General features: G+C 39.2%; 1 protein-coding gene and 1 non-coding gene across 2 annotated transcripts in view; both read right to left on the bottom strand.

Moving 5' to 3' along the window:
- Positions 1-20,526, bottom strand: part of HSD17B4 (hydroxysteroid 17-beta dehydrogenase 4) — an 89,208-nt gene that overhangs the window by 67,066 nt on the left and 1,616 nt on the right. Inside the window, exons 2-8 of the mRNA XM_078067593.1 lie at positions 16,267-16,320; positions 7,004-7,114; positions 5,006-5,065; positions 3,609-3,630; positions 3,449-3,495; positions 2,324-2,408; positions 1,041-1,228 (exon numbers count right to left, since the gene is read on the bottom strand). Of these exons, the coding sequence (XP_077923719.1) occupies positions 1,041-1,228; positions 2,324-2,408; positions 3,449-3,495; positions 3,609-3,630; positions 5,006-5,065; positions 7,004-7,114; positions 16,267-16,320 (567 nt within the window). The remainder of the gene's footprint in view (positions 1-1,040; positions 1,229-2,323; positions 2,409-3,448; positions 3,496-3,608; positions 3,631-5,005; positions 5,066-7,003; positions 7,115-16,266; positions 16,321-20,526) is intronic.
- Positions 17,499-17,571, bottom strand: TRNAM-CAU (transfer RNA methionine (anticodon CAU)). Its single transcript has one exon. It is a non-coding gene; the product is annotated as a tRNA-Met (tRNA).

Below are 20,526 nucleotides of genomic sequence, written 5' to 3' on the forward strand. Positions count from 1 at the left end.
TGAATCATGGGGGATTTTCAGGGCAGTGAAACTATTCTATATAATAGAATTCTGTATATAACAGTGGATACAGAACATCATGTGTTTGTGAAAACCCATGCAACTGTACAATACAAAGAGTGAGCCTAATGGAATCTCCAAACTTTGGTTAACAATAATGGATCAATACTCGTTCATCAGTTATAACAAATGCAGGGCACTAATGCAAGATGTTAATAACAGGGAAAACTGTCTTTACCATCTTGCCCAATTTTTCTATAAACTTAAAACTGTTCTAAAAAATAGTCTTAATTTTAAAAAATAATTATTACTATAAAATGGTCAAAATGCGGGCGCCTGGGTGGCTCAGTTGATTAAGCGACTGCCTTCGGCTCAGGTCATGATCCTGGAGTCCCTCGATCAAGTCCCACATCGTGCTCCCTGCTTGGCGGAGAGTCTGCTTCTCCCTCTGACCCTAACCCCTCTCATATGCTCTCTCTCATTCTCTCTCTCTCAAATAAATAAATAAAATCTTAAAAAAAAAAAAAGGTCAAAATGCTATTACTTCATTCTATAAAAAAAACAAACATATATATGTATTTATGTGTACCTACACAGAGAAAAAGAATGAAAGTTTATCTCTGGGTGGTAGAACTATGGGTCATTTTAAATTTTTTTCCTTTGTGCTTTTCTAAATTTTCCATAATGAACACAAATTATACATACTGCTTTTTGAAAAGGTAAGATAAATAACTTTTTATTTATTTATTTATTTATTTTTAAAGATTTTTATTTATTTATTTGACAGAGAGAGAGAGATAGCGAGAGAGGAACACAAGCAGGGGGAGTGGGAGAGGGAGAAGCAGGCTTCCCGAGGAGCAGGGAACCCGATGCGGGGCTCGATCCCAGGACCCTGGGATCATGACCTGGCTTAACGACTGAGCCACCCAGGCGCCCCGATAAATAACTTTTTAAACTATTCAGAAAATTAAATACTTCTGCAAAGCTCAGTCTGCACAGATTTGTGGCTAAGAGCCACCGAAAAAATCTAAGCTACTTACCTTCAGGCATAATGCTTTGGGTCATCCGTGATCCAGCAGCAGGGGCAATGGTGTTACAGTGAATGTTGCTTTTCTGGCCTTCAATTGCAAGGGTATTTGAAAGGCCCAGAAGACCCAGCTTTGCGGCACTATAATTGGCCTGGCCAAAGTTGCCATAAATTCCTGAAGCTGATGCAGTCATAACAATCCTAAAAGGAGAATCAATGTCTCAAAATCTCTTTTCCATGTTTTGATAACACTGCAACTCTAAGCCTTTTATTTTCTTTTTCTGTCCTATTACACCCGTCAAAAGCAATTCTGTATACTGTCATTAGGTTCCTACAGTCATGATTCATATACGCAAAGTAATATTTATAATAAAAGTAATCTCTCAAAATTCAACTACAAGATTTAGCTGTTTTGAAAAGAATCCCTGATCAAGACCAAATGAATTCAAGTACAAGAATATATATTCATTATCTACTGAAAAGAGCAATAAATATTTATAAACGTAAAATAAAGGGCAACGTACAAGTTATGGTAAGAAACATTAGAAAAATTAGTTCTAATTATTTAGTTCTCATTACTTTGCCCCTCTCTTTCTGGATAATATTAAATGCCTCATATTAAAACAATGCCATCTCTAAAACATGACCCCCATCTCACCCTATTTAGTAGACCAAGTAAACTAATTTCTAACATTTATTTTCAGAAACTTTGATAGTTAGGAGAAGCTAGAACTCTCCAAGAGGAACAGGTATCACAAACAATTTCCTGCTGGTAGATGTGTGTGAACCTCAGGTTAACAAGAAGGAGCCGGACAGAGTCCACGGAGCCACCTCCTGGCTCTGCCACGCTCCCGGTCACTCACACAGACACAGCCACATTCCTACAGCTCCCAGTACCTAAAGACCAACTCAGGTCTGACCAGCACTAGCGAGCTGGACACAGCGCTCATCTGTCCTCAGTTGGCCCTTGGACACAGTATCACTAAACTTCGGTTAGAGAATGAAGTACAGCTGAATCCTCACCGTTTGTATACTGCTAGAATATCAGAGAACACCAGGAAATCCGTTCAAACTGAAAAGTAGGAGGTGAAAAGAAATATAAAGTTGGCCAGCTCAGCGAATCCTCGACTAAGTGACACCAATTTAATGAGAGGGTATATGCCAAGAGTACATTAAAAGCCTGCGCTTCTCTGACTAGATCTTCCTCACTATCAAAGCACTTATCTCTCCCTGTACACAAGGACCCACGCACAGCATCCCTGACCCCCCACCCCCGACAGTCACACACAACTCTACCTTCCAAACTTCTGTTTCTTCATATGATCCCAAGCTGCCCGAGTAACTTGGAATGAGCCTCGCAAATGGACTCTGTGGATTATATCTAAAACAATATTTTTATTAGATACTTTGTCAAAAATTAGATAGGCATGTCTCAGAATCAACATAAGCAATGATTTATTTATACAAAGATGTTCATTTTATACTGAGCATTCAAAATCAACTACTGTCATATTGCTCCAAGAGGTACCATTTTTGCTTCTGTCCCAATTATGTAACCAATCAACAGTTCATACCCATTCTCCCTATAATTTATGATAAAATTACTATAATCCCTGTACACATCTAAATACAATGCCATCTTTAATTTATGCCTACTTTATATAAAAATCCACTAATACAAACATTCAAGAATTTTACACATAAAGCTGGTCCTGGGATCAAGTCCAGCATTGGGCTCCCTGCTCAGGAGGAAGTCTGTTTCTCCCTCTCCCTCTGCCCCTCCCCCCTGCTTGTGCTCTCTCTCTCTCTCTTTCCCTCTCTCAAATAAATAAATAAAATCTTTTAAAAAAAGAAAAGAAAGTAAAGGTATGAAGAGCAAACAGAAAATAAAAAGTGATTTATTTAAACTCAATCTTTCTAATGTGGCATTCCTAATGGGATTTTTCCCCTACTCATTAGAAGCCTCAAAATTACATCTAGGGGTCCCCCCCCAATTCTCAGATCTCCAACATTTTCAGGGCCCCAGACTCCTTTCCATATCCTGCTCTTGTTCTTGAAATAAGAATCGCACAAGTAGCTAAGCATGTGTCAGACTGTTAGAGTTAATACGGCTGGAAAATGCAAACAACTTCTCAAGAAGATAAAGGGGAAAGCGAATTGAAAGACACACAATCTTTTCAGGTAACTTCTGCCAAATGATTTTAAAAGTTTTCATTTATTAATGTTAAAAGAAAATAGGTTACTTCCAACTGTTGTGGTCATTTTCGGCTGTAAAGCTTATTCATCATGTTTGTCATCGACATCAGCAGAAGCAAAAGTAGGCAGAAGCAGGTTTCTCCTTAAATGTACAAATGTCTCAAATAGTAAAAAGGCTAAATGGATAGCTTTGCCCCACAGAGACCTATGTTACAAACAACTTACCCCAGTCTTCGTCACTTATCCTACCAAAAGAATTGTCCCTCAGAATTCTAAAAACAATGATATTACATAGGTTAGAAGGAGGAGCATCCACTTTTAAAACACCCAAAAACTTTGCATGGACATTATCATCCTACTCAAAATGAAAAAAAGAAATACTCACCCGGCATTGTTGACCACAACATCTACAATATAAAAAAAATCCAAGTCACAAACATAAAAACAAGCATATTAATTTGCATGGGCTTACAACTCTATTTCTTTCAAAATTGGGCTTTTTCTCCCCACCATGGAAAAGTAAATAATAATAGTAGCAGAAGAGTGCTATCAGAACAAAAATTTTATACCTATAGCAAAACAAAACACACAAAAAAACCTGATTCACAAGTATCTCATCATGTCAGAGTTTTCCTCTCAAATTTACATATGTAAATGTCTCCACCTCCACCTTATGCCAAAATTCTACCAGCTTACTGATAGAAGATAGAATCAGCCGTTGCCCAACTCTTAGGTTCTCAGCATTCAACGGTAACCACAAGCTATCCCTCACTTAACCTCAGAATTCACTCAGAAAGTTCAAAGTTTAAAAGATTTTTCTTTGCCACTCAAGAGTCAAAATTCCAGAAAGGAAACTATTAGAGGTAGAAACTGGTGGACTATCTTAATACATAATTGTATTCTCATTATTATTATTTAAAAAAAAAAAAGGAATCATTTTTTTTTTAAGGCTCAACCATCATCTTAGGGCTGTTCTCACCCTATAACTTCATGCCTTTGTGGCCTCCATCCCTCTGTCAAATTCCATGTGAACAAGTCCCTTATAAGCTCAACCCAACATAATCAGAAAAATAAATCTGCTAGACAAAAAAAAAAAAAAAGGCGGAGGAGCACATTCAAATTACAAAAATTAATGTCTTCCAGAATGTAAACATGTTGGGCTTATCCGCAGGAATGTTTCCCTATAGTAATTCAATAACCTTTCACTAAAAATAAAAAAATTTTTTAAAATAACCTTTTACTAGGAACGTGTGGAACTAAACCAGGAAGACTATCTAGAGAGGGATAAACTGAACGACACATTTGAAATCCTTCTTTCTGAAAAATAAAGATTTTTATTACATATAATTCATCTTAATCAATTCACAAGGTATTGAATCTTTATGATCCAAATCATAATTGTCTAAAAGATTCCACAGGGTCCTCTACTGCCAAAATATTTGTTTTATAAACATATTTGGGATATAATTAAATTTTCATAAAGAGCTCAGAAAATGCTCGTAAGTTTTTTAAAGTTTTTAAGTCCAAAAAAATATAAAACAAACTCAACACATTTTTGCATAAAAAATGCCACCTCGAGCCTTTTGTGGAATAAGGTAGGGTATGTAAAATAATTAATTTGTAAAAGAAATCTAAAAACTTGGCTATATAAATAAATAAATATAAATAAAACCTTGGCTATAAAGAAAGAAGGAATTTCTTATAAACAAAAGTAAAATAAAAAAATTTGATTAGGAAGGTAGAAGCTGCTCTGTTAGTACCATAAACACAAAGAAACATCACCTATTCTTCCAAAAGCTTCTAGTGCTGTCCTCACAACCTTCTCTCCTGCTTCCACCGAATCTGGAGGAAAGGAAAATTAGTTACAAAACATCAGTAATATCCCTCAGAAATAACTTCTAAATTCTGTGGATCAGAGCACATGACAAATACTATTCACTCAACAGAATTCATTTCCACAAAAACAAATTTATATTTGCAGGCACATAACAAATCAAAATATAGACGATCTAATGTTACAAAGGAAATGTATCCCCTAAAACAATTCTTTAAAGTACCAAAAAATAAATAAAATAAAAAAATGGAGAGGGGAATAAATAACATTTTGGCAAATACTATCCAAAACAACACTGTCTAAAACAACTTTCTGTGAGGATGGAAATGTCTTATTACTATAGTAACACAGTAGCCACTATCCACATGTGGCTACTGAGCCCTTGAAATGTGGCTAGTATGACAGACAAACTGAGTATTTAACTGTTCAATTTGTATTTAATTTTAAATAGTCCCAGAGGCACTTCCCCTTAAAGATGCAAATCAGAATTTACAAGGGAGGCAAGGAGGTACATGTTTAATTTGAAAAAGCATGTTCAATGCTCTATAACTACATATGTAAACAAATCTACTATTTGTACATTACTAAGTACAAAAAGCAAAGCTCAATAAAATAGAGTGGCTTTCTTCTTTTCTGCTCGTCAGCCCCGGGGGAAGAGCTCATATCCCCAGAGTTGTGTGTCAAATGATCTGGTATCAACATCCCACTGTCTCTCTCTATATTCTCTGCAATCACTGGGGAGGAGCCAGGAAATATATTCCCTTCCTTGAGATCCATATAGTCCTGAGTTAGATCTGCCAAAAACAGGCACCCATCTAAAGAATGAAGAAGTAGGAGAAGCCTGCACATGCAGGCAAATCTTGGAGCAGAGTGCAGATGAAAGATTGCTGAGCCACGAGAACCTGACAAGGTCATCCACAGTTTCCTTGACATGCACGTACCCAGCCCTTGCAATGGTTACGCAAGCCTCTAATTCTTTGTATGAAAACCCTTCACACTTGGGACACCTGCAGGGGCTTCTGTTTTCCTAACTGCATCTTGATTGATTGATATGGGTTGCATATCAAAACTGGGGGGAGAGGCAAGAGAGAGAGTCTGGAATTTTTCTCATTATAAAATAGATTTTTTAAACTCCAGAAATTAAAAAAAAAAAAAAGTTGAAAACATTTTTGTAGATCCTCAGTGAGAAAAGAAGATACTAAAATATCTGTCTCATTATTCCCTAGAACACTCAAAACAAATCATATCCTATTTCCTTTCCTTTAAAATTTCAAAATCAAGTGACTGGCAATCTAATTTTACCTCTGGCTAATAAAAACAATCTAATTTGCAGAAAAGTCAATAAGCACTCACCTTTTAAAGTAAATCTATTCGAGAAGGTTCCTTACAGATACTATTAGAATCGATACATCAAATGCTGTTTTTCCTCATGGCTTTATTTTAATGCCTAACTTTGACTCTTATGTTTTTATAAAGGTAAGAAAGTTACAAAGAACAATGATTACTTGTGCAAAATGGAACTTGGTGCTTGGATACCAGAAAGGAGGCATTTTACTTCCTATGCTATATTACCATAAGAATTTTTCTAAAACAATTTTAAAAGAAGAATCTAATGTTATTCTGTAGCTAAAACGGGTCTGTCAAGAACAAGAGCATATTCCTATCCACATCATTAATAATTTACTGATTTTATCATGCACTGATTAATAAAAATGTTAAACAATATGCTAAAAGTTAAGACTAATGAAATAACCTACATCCAAAGTTTTTAAAAACCTCATATATTATATAAAATAGACAGCCAAACAGATTTGGCTAACTCAGAGAAAATCTAATCTCATAATCACACTGGAATGCTGAGACATTTGCTCAATGATTATTAATGTGAACAACAGCATTAGTTGAAGGAAAATGCAAGAAGAGTATAGCTCTTTCAAATACCATACCATAGTTGGCCACGGCTTTTCCACCTTTACTTCTTATTTCTTCAACAACCTTATCAGCAGCTGCTAAGGAGCCTTTACTCAATCCCTTGATGTCCCCTCCTAAGTCATTCACTGCAATGCAAAAACAAACAAGAACTCATTTCTCAACCTCAAAATACGAACTGGAAATAAAATCCCATTGTGAGTGTATTTCTTTTGTCACCTCTTCAGTTCCTTCCGACCCTATCCCCGTCTTATGAAACATGCCAGGAGATACATATATACTTTCAAACATGGCCCTTTGTTTCTAGAGAGAGATATATATGAAGCAGCAAAAATATTTAAACGCAGGTTCAGGTCACGAGATTTTTAACTTTGCAATGCTTTTTCTTTTTTGAAAAGACAAAAGAATATGATTCAACCCACTTCCAGCAAAAAGAAGAAAAATATTCATAAAACAAACTGTATTAGGGTCTACCATAAAAGAAATAAAAATTATTTGTTAACAGAGATCAGAAACTATATACAGAACTCAAACGTGTTCAGCCACTAATTGATACCATGACTCCATCGTTAGATGTTTAACAACTGACCATACTCACCGCATAACATCTCGCTGTGTCCAATTATACAGATACAAAGATTCATCAAGCGTTTACTATTTGCAAGGAAATTACTACAGAGGGGCACTAAGACATAGGAGAATGGTGCTGGTCCTCAAAGACTTTCTCATCTACTGAACGTTAAAGTATGGGTTGGCTAGAGTAATATACAGATTTCAGCAACAAGTACATAAAGACCAACAGAACTAAATAATGGGGACAAATAACAGAGTTAGTGTATGTCACAATTTAAGGTAAAATTTACAAAATAACATGCCAAAACTAATGAGAAGATGCATAGATCAATTCCAAATAACTTGAAAAAAACAATTTAATAAAAACACTTGGGACAAAGAAATAATTTACATTGCAAAATGAGTATTTTGTAATAATATTATTACATAAATTTAGAGGAACAACAGTAAAAAAATTACTAGTTAATAAACACATGGTAATATACTAAAATTTAAAGCCTTTTAATATTATCAAATTGATGGTTGCCACATCTGGGGAAAAAAAAAAAACAAGATTTTTTTTTTCTTTTTAAGAATGTTTCTCTCAGGGCACCTGGGTGGCTCAGTCGTTAAGCGTCTGCCTTCGGCTCAGGTCATGATCCCAGGGTCCTGGGATCGAGCCCCGCGTCGGACTCCCTGCTCAGCGGGAAGCCTGCTTCTCCCTCTCCCACTCCCCCTGCTTGTGTTCCCTCTCTTGCTGTGTCTCTCTCTGTCAAATAAATAAAATCTTAAAAAAAAAAAAAAAAAAAAAAGAATGTTTCTCTCCTCTCTCTCAATCCCTTTTTTTTTTCTTTTTTTCATTCGGGTGAAGGCTCGATGGGATTGGGTGGTTAAAGATAAGGGAATGAGGCAGGGAAAAAGCCAATGCCTAGCCACACCGAAAATCAGCTAAGTCAAATGTGTTTTCATATAACTTTTTTAAGGAAAAAGGTTTTTCAGAAGGTGGACTGGAATCTATTTTTCTACCATGTAGTCTTACCGTCTTACTGCAAATAAAAACTGGTATGAAGACACAAAATAATGGAAAGAGGCTTACATTATCCCTCAAGAGATTAAAAAAAGATTCTCAAGACTAAATTCTCTTAATTGTTCATTTCCATGAAATTACTCAAATGACAGGAAACAACCAGTAAAAAATATCAGCAGTTTAAGACATGCAGCTAACAGTCTTTTAAGAGCCTTTTTAACTAAGTAAGGCAAAGTTCAAAAGCAAATGGGATGTTTAGAAAGAATTGCTCCATTGGGCAATGGAACACTACCCTCAAGTGGAAATTGTTCAAAGTGCAACCAAACAGGTAAGCCCTGAAGCCTGGGTAAATAATTTACTGAGATCAGTGCCATGCAGTTAAACAGTATCAGAACAGATTTATTCAAGACAAGTCTCTATACTAGAATGTACTCCATGAACACTGGCCCCATTCATCACGCCACTGTCACCAAACTTAAATCACAGGGTTACAACCTGAACTAGAAAAGCACTTCTCAGGTTACACAGTGAAAGCCTGGGATAGCAACAATGTGAAAAGATCTTTTTGCAATTACATGCAAAGAAAAATGTATCCATACTAGGTGACACTGTTACCATTAAATGGATGGCTAAAATTCTAAGGAATAATAATAATAAAGTTTTAAAATACCATTCGTACCTTATACTGGTATATGCATACTTGACATTTTCAAAGAACCAGGGGGTACACTGCAGCCTTTGATCTCGACAGAGCTTTGGGGAACACTGGCAGAACAGCTGTTCCCAGTTTCTCGGCTGAGGAAAGTCGGGAAGGGCTAGGTGACTTGCCCCAGGCTCCAAAGCTGCATGAAATGGCAAAATCCAGACTAGAACCTGGACCTACCACAATGCCACTCTGTTCCTCTAATGTTGTAAGCAAGTTTCTTTTATCCTAAAAACAATTTTTTCCACTAAACAAAAAGGGAACGACACGGAGTTGCCATACTGTTTTCACTGTTTGGCTGAAAGATACAATCACTCTCGTTCATCAAAAAGCCTCTCCAGCATGGCCATCGTGCTTCTAAATATGTAAGGGGTCACAAAATGCAGTGATAGTTTAGACAGCAGGGTCTTAAATTAGGCTCCTGTATCTGATTTTCTTTGTCTGAACAACAAGATGGCATCAAAGGCATCCTTACCGAGAGAAAAAAGGGGAAAATTAGAAACATCATCCAGAGTTCTGTCCTTGGACCTCTTCTCCTGCTCGTCTATACTCACTACCTGGGTAATGTGATCCAGCCTCCTGGCTTCAAATACCATTTATAAACTGAGAATATTCAGATTTACATAGTTGTAACCTGTCCCCCAACTACAGTCTTGTCTGCCACTGCCTACGGAATACCTCCATCTGAAAGTCTAGCAGGAACATCTCCTCCCTGCCCATCCGGTCCTCCTACAGTCTTTCCCGGTCTCAGTAAATGGCCCCTATCTTCCCCTTCCCTTGCAACCCACATAAGCAAATCAGCAAACCCTGCCATATCTACCTCCAAAATATACCTAGAATTTAACCTCTTTGTACCACCTTCACCCCTATGACCTATTTAAATCACCACCATCTCTTATGTGGATTATTGCAGTATCTTGATAGGACTCTCTGCTTCCTCTTCGTTCTCTCTCTCTTTAATGGAAAAAGCCTAAGAATGTACAAAAAGAGTTAATAGTATAAAAGCCCCAATGACCTCATCATCCTCCACTTGCACTCTTGCTCTCCCGCAGTCAATCTCTACACAGAAATCAGAACCATCCATTTAAAGCTTAAATCAGGTCATGCTGTCCCTCTATTTCCATTCACCAATGGCTTCCCATCTCAATCAAGGTAAAAGCCCGTCCTGACTCAAAGCTAAAGGATCTGACACAATCTGGCTTTCTGTGACCTCTGTTCTCATCTCCGAGTTTTGCTCCCCTCGATGACCTTGCTCCCGCTGCAATGGCCCTCTTGCTGACCTTGAACACAAGTTAGTCTGCTCCCGCCTCAAGACTGAGGCACCAGCTGGGCCCCGGGTCTTCTCCTGGCACAATCCTTCCCTGCCCCCAGGTCCCTCCTCAGAGTTCTCTTCCAGCCCATTCACTCTTTTTCTCCACAGCACTCTTCATTATCTGATACGGTTTTATATACGTATTGACTGTGTTTCCCCAATGCCCCCCTAACTAGAATGGTAATCTCTATGAAAACAGGGACCCCACTCCATCCCCTCAGCTCCCAGAACAGGGCTTGCTACATGACAAGCACCCAATAAATAACTGTTGGACGAATAAAGGAGTCCATATGATGTTGTCTATTAACTGTATAAAATATTTTTAGTTTTCCTTATTCTTTTTTAAGATTTTATTTATTTATTTGACAGAGAGAGAGATCACAAGTAGGCAGAGTGGCAGGCAGAGGGAGAGGGAGAAGCAGACTCCCTGCTGACCCTGGGATCATGACCTGAGCTGAAGGCAGACACTTAACCGACTGAGCCACCCAGGTGCCCTTATTTTTAGTTTTTCTATCATTTAAAAATGATAAACAGTCCAGAGCTATTCTAAAGCTATTTTTAAAGGCTGCCCCCATAACCTGGATTCGTGATAGTCATAAGAAGCACCTGGGGAAGCTGTGGGCATTGTACATATAGCTCATTTATTATATGCTGGAATCCACACGTGCCTTCTTGTGATCTTTCTCCATGTGCCATATAACTTATTCATTTAATCAGCATGTATGTCTTTTTTCCCCTTTATGTATTTATTTGTTTAATTTAAATTCTAGTTAGTTGGCATTCAGTTCAACATTGGTTTCAGGAGTAAAGTTCAGTGGTTCATCACTTACGCACAACACCCAGCGCTCATCACAAGTGCCCTCCTTAGTGCCCATCCCCCATCTAGCCCCTCCCCCACCCACCGCCCTCCATCAACCCTCACATTGTTCTTTGTTGTTAAGAGTCTCTCATGACTGGGGCGCCTGGGTGGCTCAGTCGTTAAGCATCTGCCTTCTGCTCAGGTCATGATCCCAGGGTCCTGGGATCGAGCCCTGCATCAGGCTCCCTGCTCAGCAGGAAGCCTGCTTCTCCCTCTCCCACTCCCCCTGCTTGTGTTCCTTCTCTCGCTGTGTCTCTCTCTGTCAAATAAATAAATAAAATAGTAAAAAAAAAAAAAGTCTCTCATGATTTATTTCCCTCCCTCTTTCTCCCTCTCCCGTAAGTTCATCCGTTGTGTTTCTTAAATTCCACATGAATGAAATCATCTGTTGTCTTTCTCTGATTGACTCATTTCCCTTACCACAGCATGCTCTAGCTCCATCCACAACACTGCAAATGGCAAGATTTCATTCTTTTTGATGGCTGAGTAGTATTCCAGTGTGTGTGTGTGTGTGTGTGTGTGTGTGTGTGTGTGTGTGTGTGTGTCTTCTTTATCCATTCATCACTCGATGGGCATCTGGGCTGTTTCCACAGTTTGGCTATTGTTCATAATGCTACTATAAATATCAGGGTGCATGCACTCCTTCGAATGTGTATTTTTGTATTCTTTGGGTAAATACCTACTAGTGCAATTGCTAGACCATAGGGTAGCTCTATTTTGAGCTTGGTGAGGACCTGCCATACTCTTCTCCAGAGTGGCCACACCAGTCTCAGCATGTATGTCTTGACTGATCACTAAGCAAAGCACTAAGCTTACACTTGAGAGAATACATCAGTGCCTAAGGCAGGCTCTTTTCTTTAAGAATCTACAAAAGATCCTTAAAGAAATCTGAATCATAGACCTGTACCTCTGAAACAAATAATACATTATATGTTAAAAAAAAAAAAGAAGAAGAAGATAGCAGGAGGGGAAGAATGAAGGGGGGGAATTCGGAGGGGGAGACGAACCATGAGAGACTATGGACTCTGAGAAACAAACTGAGGGTCTAGAGGGGAGGGGGGTGGGAGGATGGGTTAACCTGGTGATGGGTATTAAAGAGGGCACGTTCTGCATGGAGCACTGGGTGTTACGCACAAACAATGAATCATGGAACACTACGTCAAAAACTAATGATGTAATGTATAGTGATTAACATAACATAATAAAATAAAAATTAAAAAAAAGAACCTACAAAAGAAACACGTCTTATGTAAGGAGGCTAGAATGCCCTTGAGTGGGCAAGACTCAGGCTCACTTTGACGCATCCAGGTCATGAGCATAGCACCTAGCGCATGGCGGGCGGTCCCTACCATTGGCTCGGTTCTCTTCCCTTTACAAAGGCCTTGTTTTTGATGTCACTTAACCCCCACCATAATGCTCGAAGCTCGATAAGGTGGCTACTAACAGTGAGAGAGGCCATGTGGTTATGCGGCACAGCCAGGACTGGAAGCATGACCTGACTTCGAAGGCAGGGCAGTGTTCCCACCATGGTTCCCCTTTCAGCTGTGAGGATCACACAGGGGCTGAAAAGACGGGCGCTGGCATCAGGCCTCGGGAACCTAAGAGTCATCTTTACCAACCACTGTGCCACAGCAGCACGGGAAAGAAATCATGCCCATCTAAAAGGATCAGGATTTCAACTACCCAAAGGTGCTACTTCTCCACTTCAAGAATTGAAAAGGTTCTGCCATTCTAACGGTCAAAAGAGAGGTTCTTCTTGCTGGACCACTTGAGTCATCTTTGTGTTCATGCCCTCAAGAGAACACTCAAGACTCAGAGTCCTGCCTATGACGCAACTACTGAGAAAAGCCCAAAACAATTCCATTACCAACATTCACTTCAGGCATGTGTAAACATTTCCTGTAAGATGTAGTTTATACAACGCTGAACATCCCTGTTGTAACTATCAGCCAAAGGCTGAGCACTTCTTACACCAGACTGAGATGTCCCATAATTCTTTATATTACGGAATATAAAACATAGCAATCATATTAACATGAAGTTAGAGAATATCTTTTGTGATGCTTGGCCCAGGAACTTCCTCTGGCCAACGAAATGGGAAGGGCAGGGGCATGCTATCACAGAAGAGATTTAGGAGGCAACAAGTGGATCCACTGGTATTCTCCCTCCATCCCAAGAACAGCAAGGTCCCAGAGAGAAGCTGCTCCTTTAGTTGGGATCCTGAAATTAGGAAGACACTGAGAGCAGAGACACAGTTGACTGGAGGCTAAAAGGCCACAAAAGCATGCAATAATTCTTTACTATTGTCAGCTATTGAGATTTGTTAACCCAGCATAACCCAGCATAAGGTGACTTATATGAGAAACAAGCTACTCTATCCTTTTGGTCTTACTTCTTATGGAACTCTGAGCTAGCCATAAAATTAGGAGGAATCACTCTTTCATAGACAAGATACTCTGATGTCATACCCTCCCAGGTTTATTTATTCCCCTACTTTTTCTTACTCATGTAAAAAAATACGCAGGGCAGAACAAAAACTAACAAACGAGAAACAGTAGTGTGTGCGATGCAAGCTGGAAGCAGGATCTGAAAAGCTAAACTAGGGGGTAGCAGTGGCCAGGGAAGAACACAAATTGCAGTTGGTCTAGAAAGTTCACAGGTAGGTCGCAGAAAAAAAGCAGTAGAAAAAAATCAGCCAAAAGCTAAGCCGTTTCACATAGATCAACTTTTCCCCTTAACCAAACGAAATCTGGCTCTTCAGCCAAGTATGACAAATGATTTTCCAAGATACAAACTTTCTGTCCTGCTGGACTTCACCAGCGCTTGCTGCAATGACAAAATAAACAGACACACTGGACCTCTTTATCTTTTTGTTAGAACTCAAAAACTCCTGTTTAATAAATTCAGCAGTAAGAGATCAATACAGGAAAACTGATCCACACGAACACATGTTGCTATAAAAGTCTTTACAAAATAAGTTTATAAACTAAGATTATATCTTAATCCCACAAAAAATAGGAATTTATTTGACCAATCTCGAAGACACACCTGTCCCCTCTCCCACTCCCCTCCAGGAAGAGTCTATGTCAAACAACAAAAAAGATCCAATGAACAAAGTACCTTCTTTGCAGAGGAAATATTCTAAATCCTTTAGGAGCTACAGAAGATAAAATGGGAGTCCTTACATGTACAGAATTGAGCAGAAAAAATGTAGATAAATCAAAAGTTATAAGGTAAAAATATTAAGTAACGGATAGAAAAAAAACAAAAACAAAAACAGTACCAACATGGGTCTGTGGACCCTGACAATGAAGTATCTTACAAAAATCTGGCAAACAGGGCCTGAACTATACACCCTCTGGCTAAATACCACAATGTCAAAATTTGTGCTTGCCACAAGAAGCAGATTGGATTAATAGACGGTGGATATGTCTTTAAACAAGGAACATCCAAAGATTGTGTCCCTTCCATAAAGATAAGCTACATATCTACCCTGAGGGAGAAGAGTATAATTAAATGTTCTGCTTGAGTGTTCTTTGTCTAGAAAACCGGGGTGTATAACCTTTTTGTTATGCATGTCTCCATAAACAAATTGGGGGAAATTTGTCTCTCTCTTTCCCTTAATAAGAGGTAGAAAAACTGTCATTAGGAAGTCCTTGTGGGCCAACAATTTTATCCCAACAGATTATTAGTTTATAATCTATAAACTAAGATTATATCTTAATCCCACAAAAAATAGGAATTTATTCAACCAATTTCAAAGACACATCTGTCCCCTCCCCCACCCCCCTCCAAAAGAGTCTATGTCAAACAACAAAAAAGATCCAATGAACAAAGTACCTTCTTTGCACAGGAAATATATATAAATAGAATATTGCACAGGAATAATTAGAGACTAATAAATATTAGGCCCTATCGTCTGTCCTACCTACCTACCCTGCACTGAGCACTCATTCAATTATTGCCCACAAAGGCTTGGCGGCAGACAAATCCACTCCTGCATGCACCACATCATACCAGGCCAAAACATTTAAATTACTAAAACCTCCCACCTTGTGATCCTTCAATACAGCATCTTCCAACCGATGATCCATAATAAAATTCATGCAACTGTCCCTTCAACGAAAACTTTTAACAATTTGTTGGAAAAAGCTCCCATATAAAAAATTTTGATGAAAGAGGTTTAAAAAGAAAAAAATAAAAATACTCTGGATTCCCTGACTCCAAACTTCTAGTCCTCAAAATGCACTTCTTATTCTCATCAATACATTTATACTTAAAGGGATTCATCTTGAACCAGCCTTCTGTCTCAAAAAATTACAGCTCACAGTTTTCCAAATTCAAGAATTTCCTTTTATACAATGAATGCCTGACCATCTTTATCAATTCTGTTTGGCTGCAAATTCTGTGAAACTAGTCTACTCTAAAAAAGTAAGTTAGAGAGTCAGCCTCAAGGAGGAAAAGTTTTGCTGGCAGAAGAAATAATTAGTGATGAAATTTGACCTTGACAAACTATTTGACGTAAAGACAAAGGTGACTGACTTGTGACGACAGTACTTTCCATACAAGCTACTCATTAAAAAGAAAAATGTACTGGGGCGTCTGGGTGGCTCAGTCGTTAAACGTCTGCCTTCGGCTCAGGTCATGATCCCGGGGTTCTGGGATCAAGCCCCGCATCGGGCTCCCTGCTTGGCGGGAAGCCTGGTTCTCCCTCTCGAACTCTCTCTGCTTGTGTTCCTGCTCTCGCTATCTCTCTCTGTCAAATAAATAAATAAAAATCTTAAAAAAAAAAAGAAAAGAAAAGAAAAGAAAAATGTATCAACTTACCAACAACGGATGCACCTCTTTCTGCAAAAGCCAGGGCATAGGCTCGGCCCAGTCCTAATAAAAAACAAAAGCATCAAGAAAGTTGAGCAAATGTTAGCACTTTGGGGGTTCCATTCAAATCAACCCCTATTTTAAAGTAACTGGCGAGCAATTAACTGTATTACAGTGACAGAGCCTTCCCTGGTACTCTCCCCATCTAACTCACCCTCTTCTACTTACAGAGGTCAGAAAGCTTAAAACTGTATTTTCCACCTATTCTGCCTATCATTTCCTACCCCCCTACCTAGCTGCTAGGAAGCTCCAAGGGAACTGGGTTCCACCATTACAGGCATTTGCACATCTGGAAGGTGGAAATGAGGCAGAAGTTAGCTTATGGTGACTTCAGGCTGTTGCCATTGGTTAAGAAGCTGCTTTCCTTAAGTCAATCAGAGAAAGACATGTATCATATGACCTCACTGATATGAGGAATTCTTAATCTCAGGAAACAAACTGAGGGTTGCTGGAGTGGTGGGGGTGGGAGGGATGGGGTGGCTGGGTGATAGACACTGGGGAGGGTATGTGCTATGGTGAGCGCTGTGAATTGTGTAAGACTGATGAATCACAGACCTGTACCTCTGAAACAAATAATACATTATATTTAAAAAAAAAAAAAAAAAAAAAGAAGATAGTAGGAAGGGAAAAATGAAGGGGGGCAAATCGGAGGGGGAGACGAACCATGAGAGACTATGGACTCTGAGAAACAAACTGAGGGTTCTAGAGGGGAGGGGGGTGGGAGGATGGGTTAGCCTGGTGATGGTTACTAAAGAGGGCACGTTCTGCATGGAGCACTGGGTGTTATACGCAAACAATGAATCATGGAACACTACATCAAAAACTAATGATGTAATGTATGGTGATTAACGTAACATAATAAAATAAAATTAAAAAAAAATAAAGAAGCTGCTTTCTTGAAGCTTCCCGGGTATTAAGAAACAGAGTGTGTAGTGCCAACTTCTTGATCGAGCTCCCTCTTGATCTAGCTCCAGCTAGCAGCTTCCCTCTCTAGACCCTTGGTATCCAGGAGCTGTTTGGGCTGCAGCAGTTCCAACAGCTGCCTCCGAGGGACGAGGTCCCCTACTGAACCAGTTCCAACTATTCCAGAAGTCACTGCAAGACGAAGTGGAAAGACCCAACTGCCTGTGGTGGTTTATCTATTTTTTAATTTTTAATTTTATTTTTTTAAGTAGGCTCCATGCCTAACATGGGGCTTGAGCTCACGACCCTGAGATTATGAGTCACATGCTCTACCAACTGAGCCAGCCAGGCACCCCCCAAATACATGTACTAAATCCTTTCCTGCTTCAAATATCTACTGATTTCTATATCCTGTACTGAACCTTGCCTACACAGTTACCAAATACAAAAAATATTTAGTTCTGACTCAAAGGTACAAGGTGCAAATTTGTTATCCAAAATATATACATATACTTATATAGGTTTTAGAAGCATAGAATATCTCAGGAAGAATATATAAGAAACTAGCAATTAAGAGGCTACCTCTGGGGAACAGAACTGTGTGACTAGCAACCAAGAGTGGAAGGCTTACTTTTGTATTTTTTTTTTAATTTTTTTTAAGATTTTATTTATTTGATAGAGACAGAGACAGCAAGAGCAGGAACACAAGCAGCGGGAGTGGGAGAGGGAGAAGCAGGCTTCCCCTCGAGGAGGGAGCCTGATGTGAGATTCGATCCCAGGACCCTAGGATCATGACCTGAGCCGAAGGCAGACGCTTAACGACTGAGCCACCCAGGCGCCCTTCATATTATTTAAATCGCTTTAACATGAATACATTTTTTTAATTTAAATTACCTGATAAATTTAATTAGTAGTTTAAATTTAATTTAAATTGATAAAGCATACAAATAACAAACTGAGATCGCTAAAGTATCAGACTCTTCTAAAAAGAACCTGAAATATAAAGTTATCCAAAACTGAAAGATATCACCAAATAATTTATTTTAGAAGTTAATTCACTTTGAATGGATAAGAGAGACTTTAGCCGACGCCTTGGTGGCTGTCTGTTAAGTGTCTGCCTTCTGCGGGTCATGATCCCAGGGTCCTAGGATGGAGCCCCGCATCGGGCTCCCTGCTCAGCGGGGAGTCTGCTTCTCCCTCTGCCTCTGCCTCTCCTTGCTTGTGCTCTCTCTCTCTCTCTGACAAATAAATTAAAAAAAAAAAAAGTCTTTAGCCAATACAAATAACTCAAGTCTTCTCATATCTTATCAGATCAAGGCTGAAGCACGTGTTCTAAACATTGTGTTTTTAAGGAAATCAAACGCTTATGACCAGAAATCCCAGAATGCAAAATTAATGGTAACACAGTAGAAATTCATCAGATGAAAGGAATGGGGTGGGTCTCTGGTAGAGAGAGTGACCTAATTTAATCAGAGAATTGTCTCAACTTAAAATCAAGTTATACAGTTCTCTCAAAAGATAATGTCAGTGATGTTCCTTTATCATCAAGGCCCATATAAACTATACATAAATCTGCAAAAAAAGTAAAAAGTGACAGTCTCCTTTCTTTTCCCTCCAACACCACTAATTCATTAGCAGATTAGGAAGGGTCCTTGCATGTTTTAATATTGTGTTTAAATAAACATTATTTAAATACTTTATGTCCATTAGTCCGCCTCCCTAATTAAACTAGAAGGTCCTTGATGGGTGAGATTGAATATGTCACTCTTTTGCCTTTCCCACAACACCCAGCACAGCTTTAGAGTCAAACGCACAAAAAATTAAATCCAAGAGCCTCCATTTTGTCATAATCTCTTAATTCTCCCACACCTTTTTTTTTTTAAAGATTTTATTTTATTTATATATTCATGAGAGACAGAGAGAGAGAGAGAAAGAGAGGCAAAGGGAGAAGCAGGCTCCCCGCTGAGTAGGGAGCCCGATGCGGAACTCGGTCCCAGGACCCTGGGATCATGACCTGAGCCGAAGGCAGATGCGTAACCATCTGAGCCAACTAGGCGCCCTCCCACACCTTCTTAATTCTCCTAATTCTCACCCACACCTAAATCCATTGCCAATCACCCTTCCTCCTCCATTTCTCTCTCTCTTTTATTTGACCTTAATTTCTTTAGCACTGTCAAATCTCAATTGATTCTTAACTCAGACTGCTCATTCAGGGTTAGGTGGTTTACACTCTAAAGTTAACAACAAAGCCCCTGAAAATAGCTTCCTAGACTATTTCCCTTTCCAGCTTTACCAACTGAAGGAATTCAAATGACTTCAACATCTCCCCTGTGACTTCAGAATCTCCAGCTACTCACACACTCTCACTAGCTCCAGATCCAACATCTGCTGTCTCAGAACCATCTGAAATCCAAAATGGCTGGACTTCCTTCCTTCTTCCATGGCCCAAATCCTCCACTCTCAAGTTACATCCCCCACAACCACTTTAGTCAATCAATAAATGGCTATTATACCCTGTTATTCCCCTGTAATACCACCAATCACGGCAAAATACTCCAGTCGAAGTACAGTGCTTGGCTTGATGAGCAGAGAATTGTCTGGACAATTCTATAACTCTCCTTCCAGGTCTCCCATTAAACTAATCTATATTTCAAGCTAAACAACAGCATCTAAATAGGGCAGATAGATTTCTGTTTTTTTAAAAGATTTTATTTATTGATTTGAGAGACAGAGCACAAGCAGGGGGAGCGGCAGGCAGAGGGAGAGGGAGAAGCAGGCTCCCCACTGAGCAGGGAGTCCGACGCGGGACTTGATCCCAGGACCCTGGGATCATGACCTGAGCCAAAAGCAGACCTTAACCGACGGAGCCACCCAGGCGCCGATATATTTCTCTTTATCTGTAGAATAGGAGTGGGTTGGAGTCAGACTAATTCTCAGACACAGGCCCAGCAGGCATGCACGGACACCCTCCGGGGACGTTCATCACTGCCTCAGTTCTATGGGTATGAATCTCTAAATGAGAAACCCAAGACCTCAAGGACAACAGTCTCCCTTATAGGACTGCAACTTGACCTCTGTCTCCCTTCCTCAATGATGACCTAGGACAGTCTCAACTTCACTACAAAATTATATTTCTCCCTCAGATCGACAAGAGCTAGCTACCGTACCATAATCCAGGCAAAGGAAAGTCTGCAGGGCTCTATAAACAGGAGGTCCTAAGTCCATAATTGTTTACTCACAACTCATTAATGATTCATAAAATCAATTTAGTACATTGCAATGTGCATTTACTTAATGAAATAGAAA

The sequence above is a fragment of the Halichoerus grypus genome, chromosome 2 (genome assembly GCF_964656455.1).
Source record: "Halichoerus grypus chromosome 2, mHalGry1.hap1.1, whole genome shotgun sequence".
Classification (NCBI taxonomy): domain Eukaryota; kingdom Metazoa; phylum Chordata; class Mammalia; order Carnivora; family Phocidae; genus Halichoerus; species Halichoerus grypus.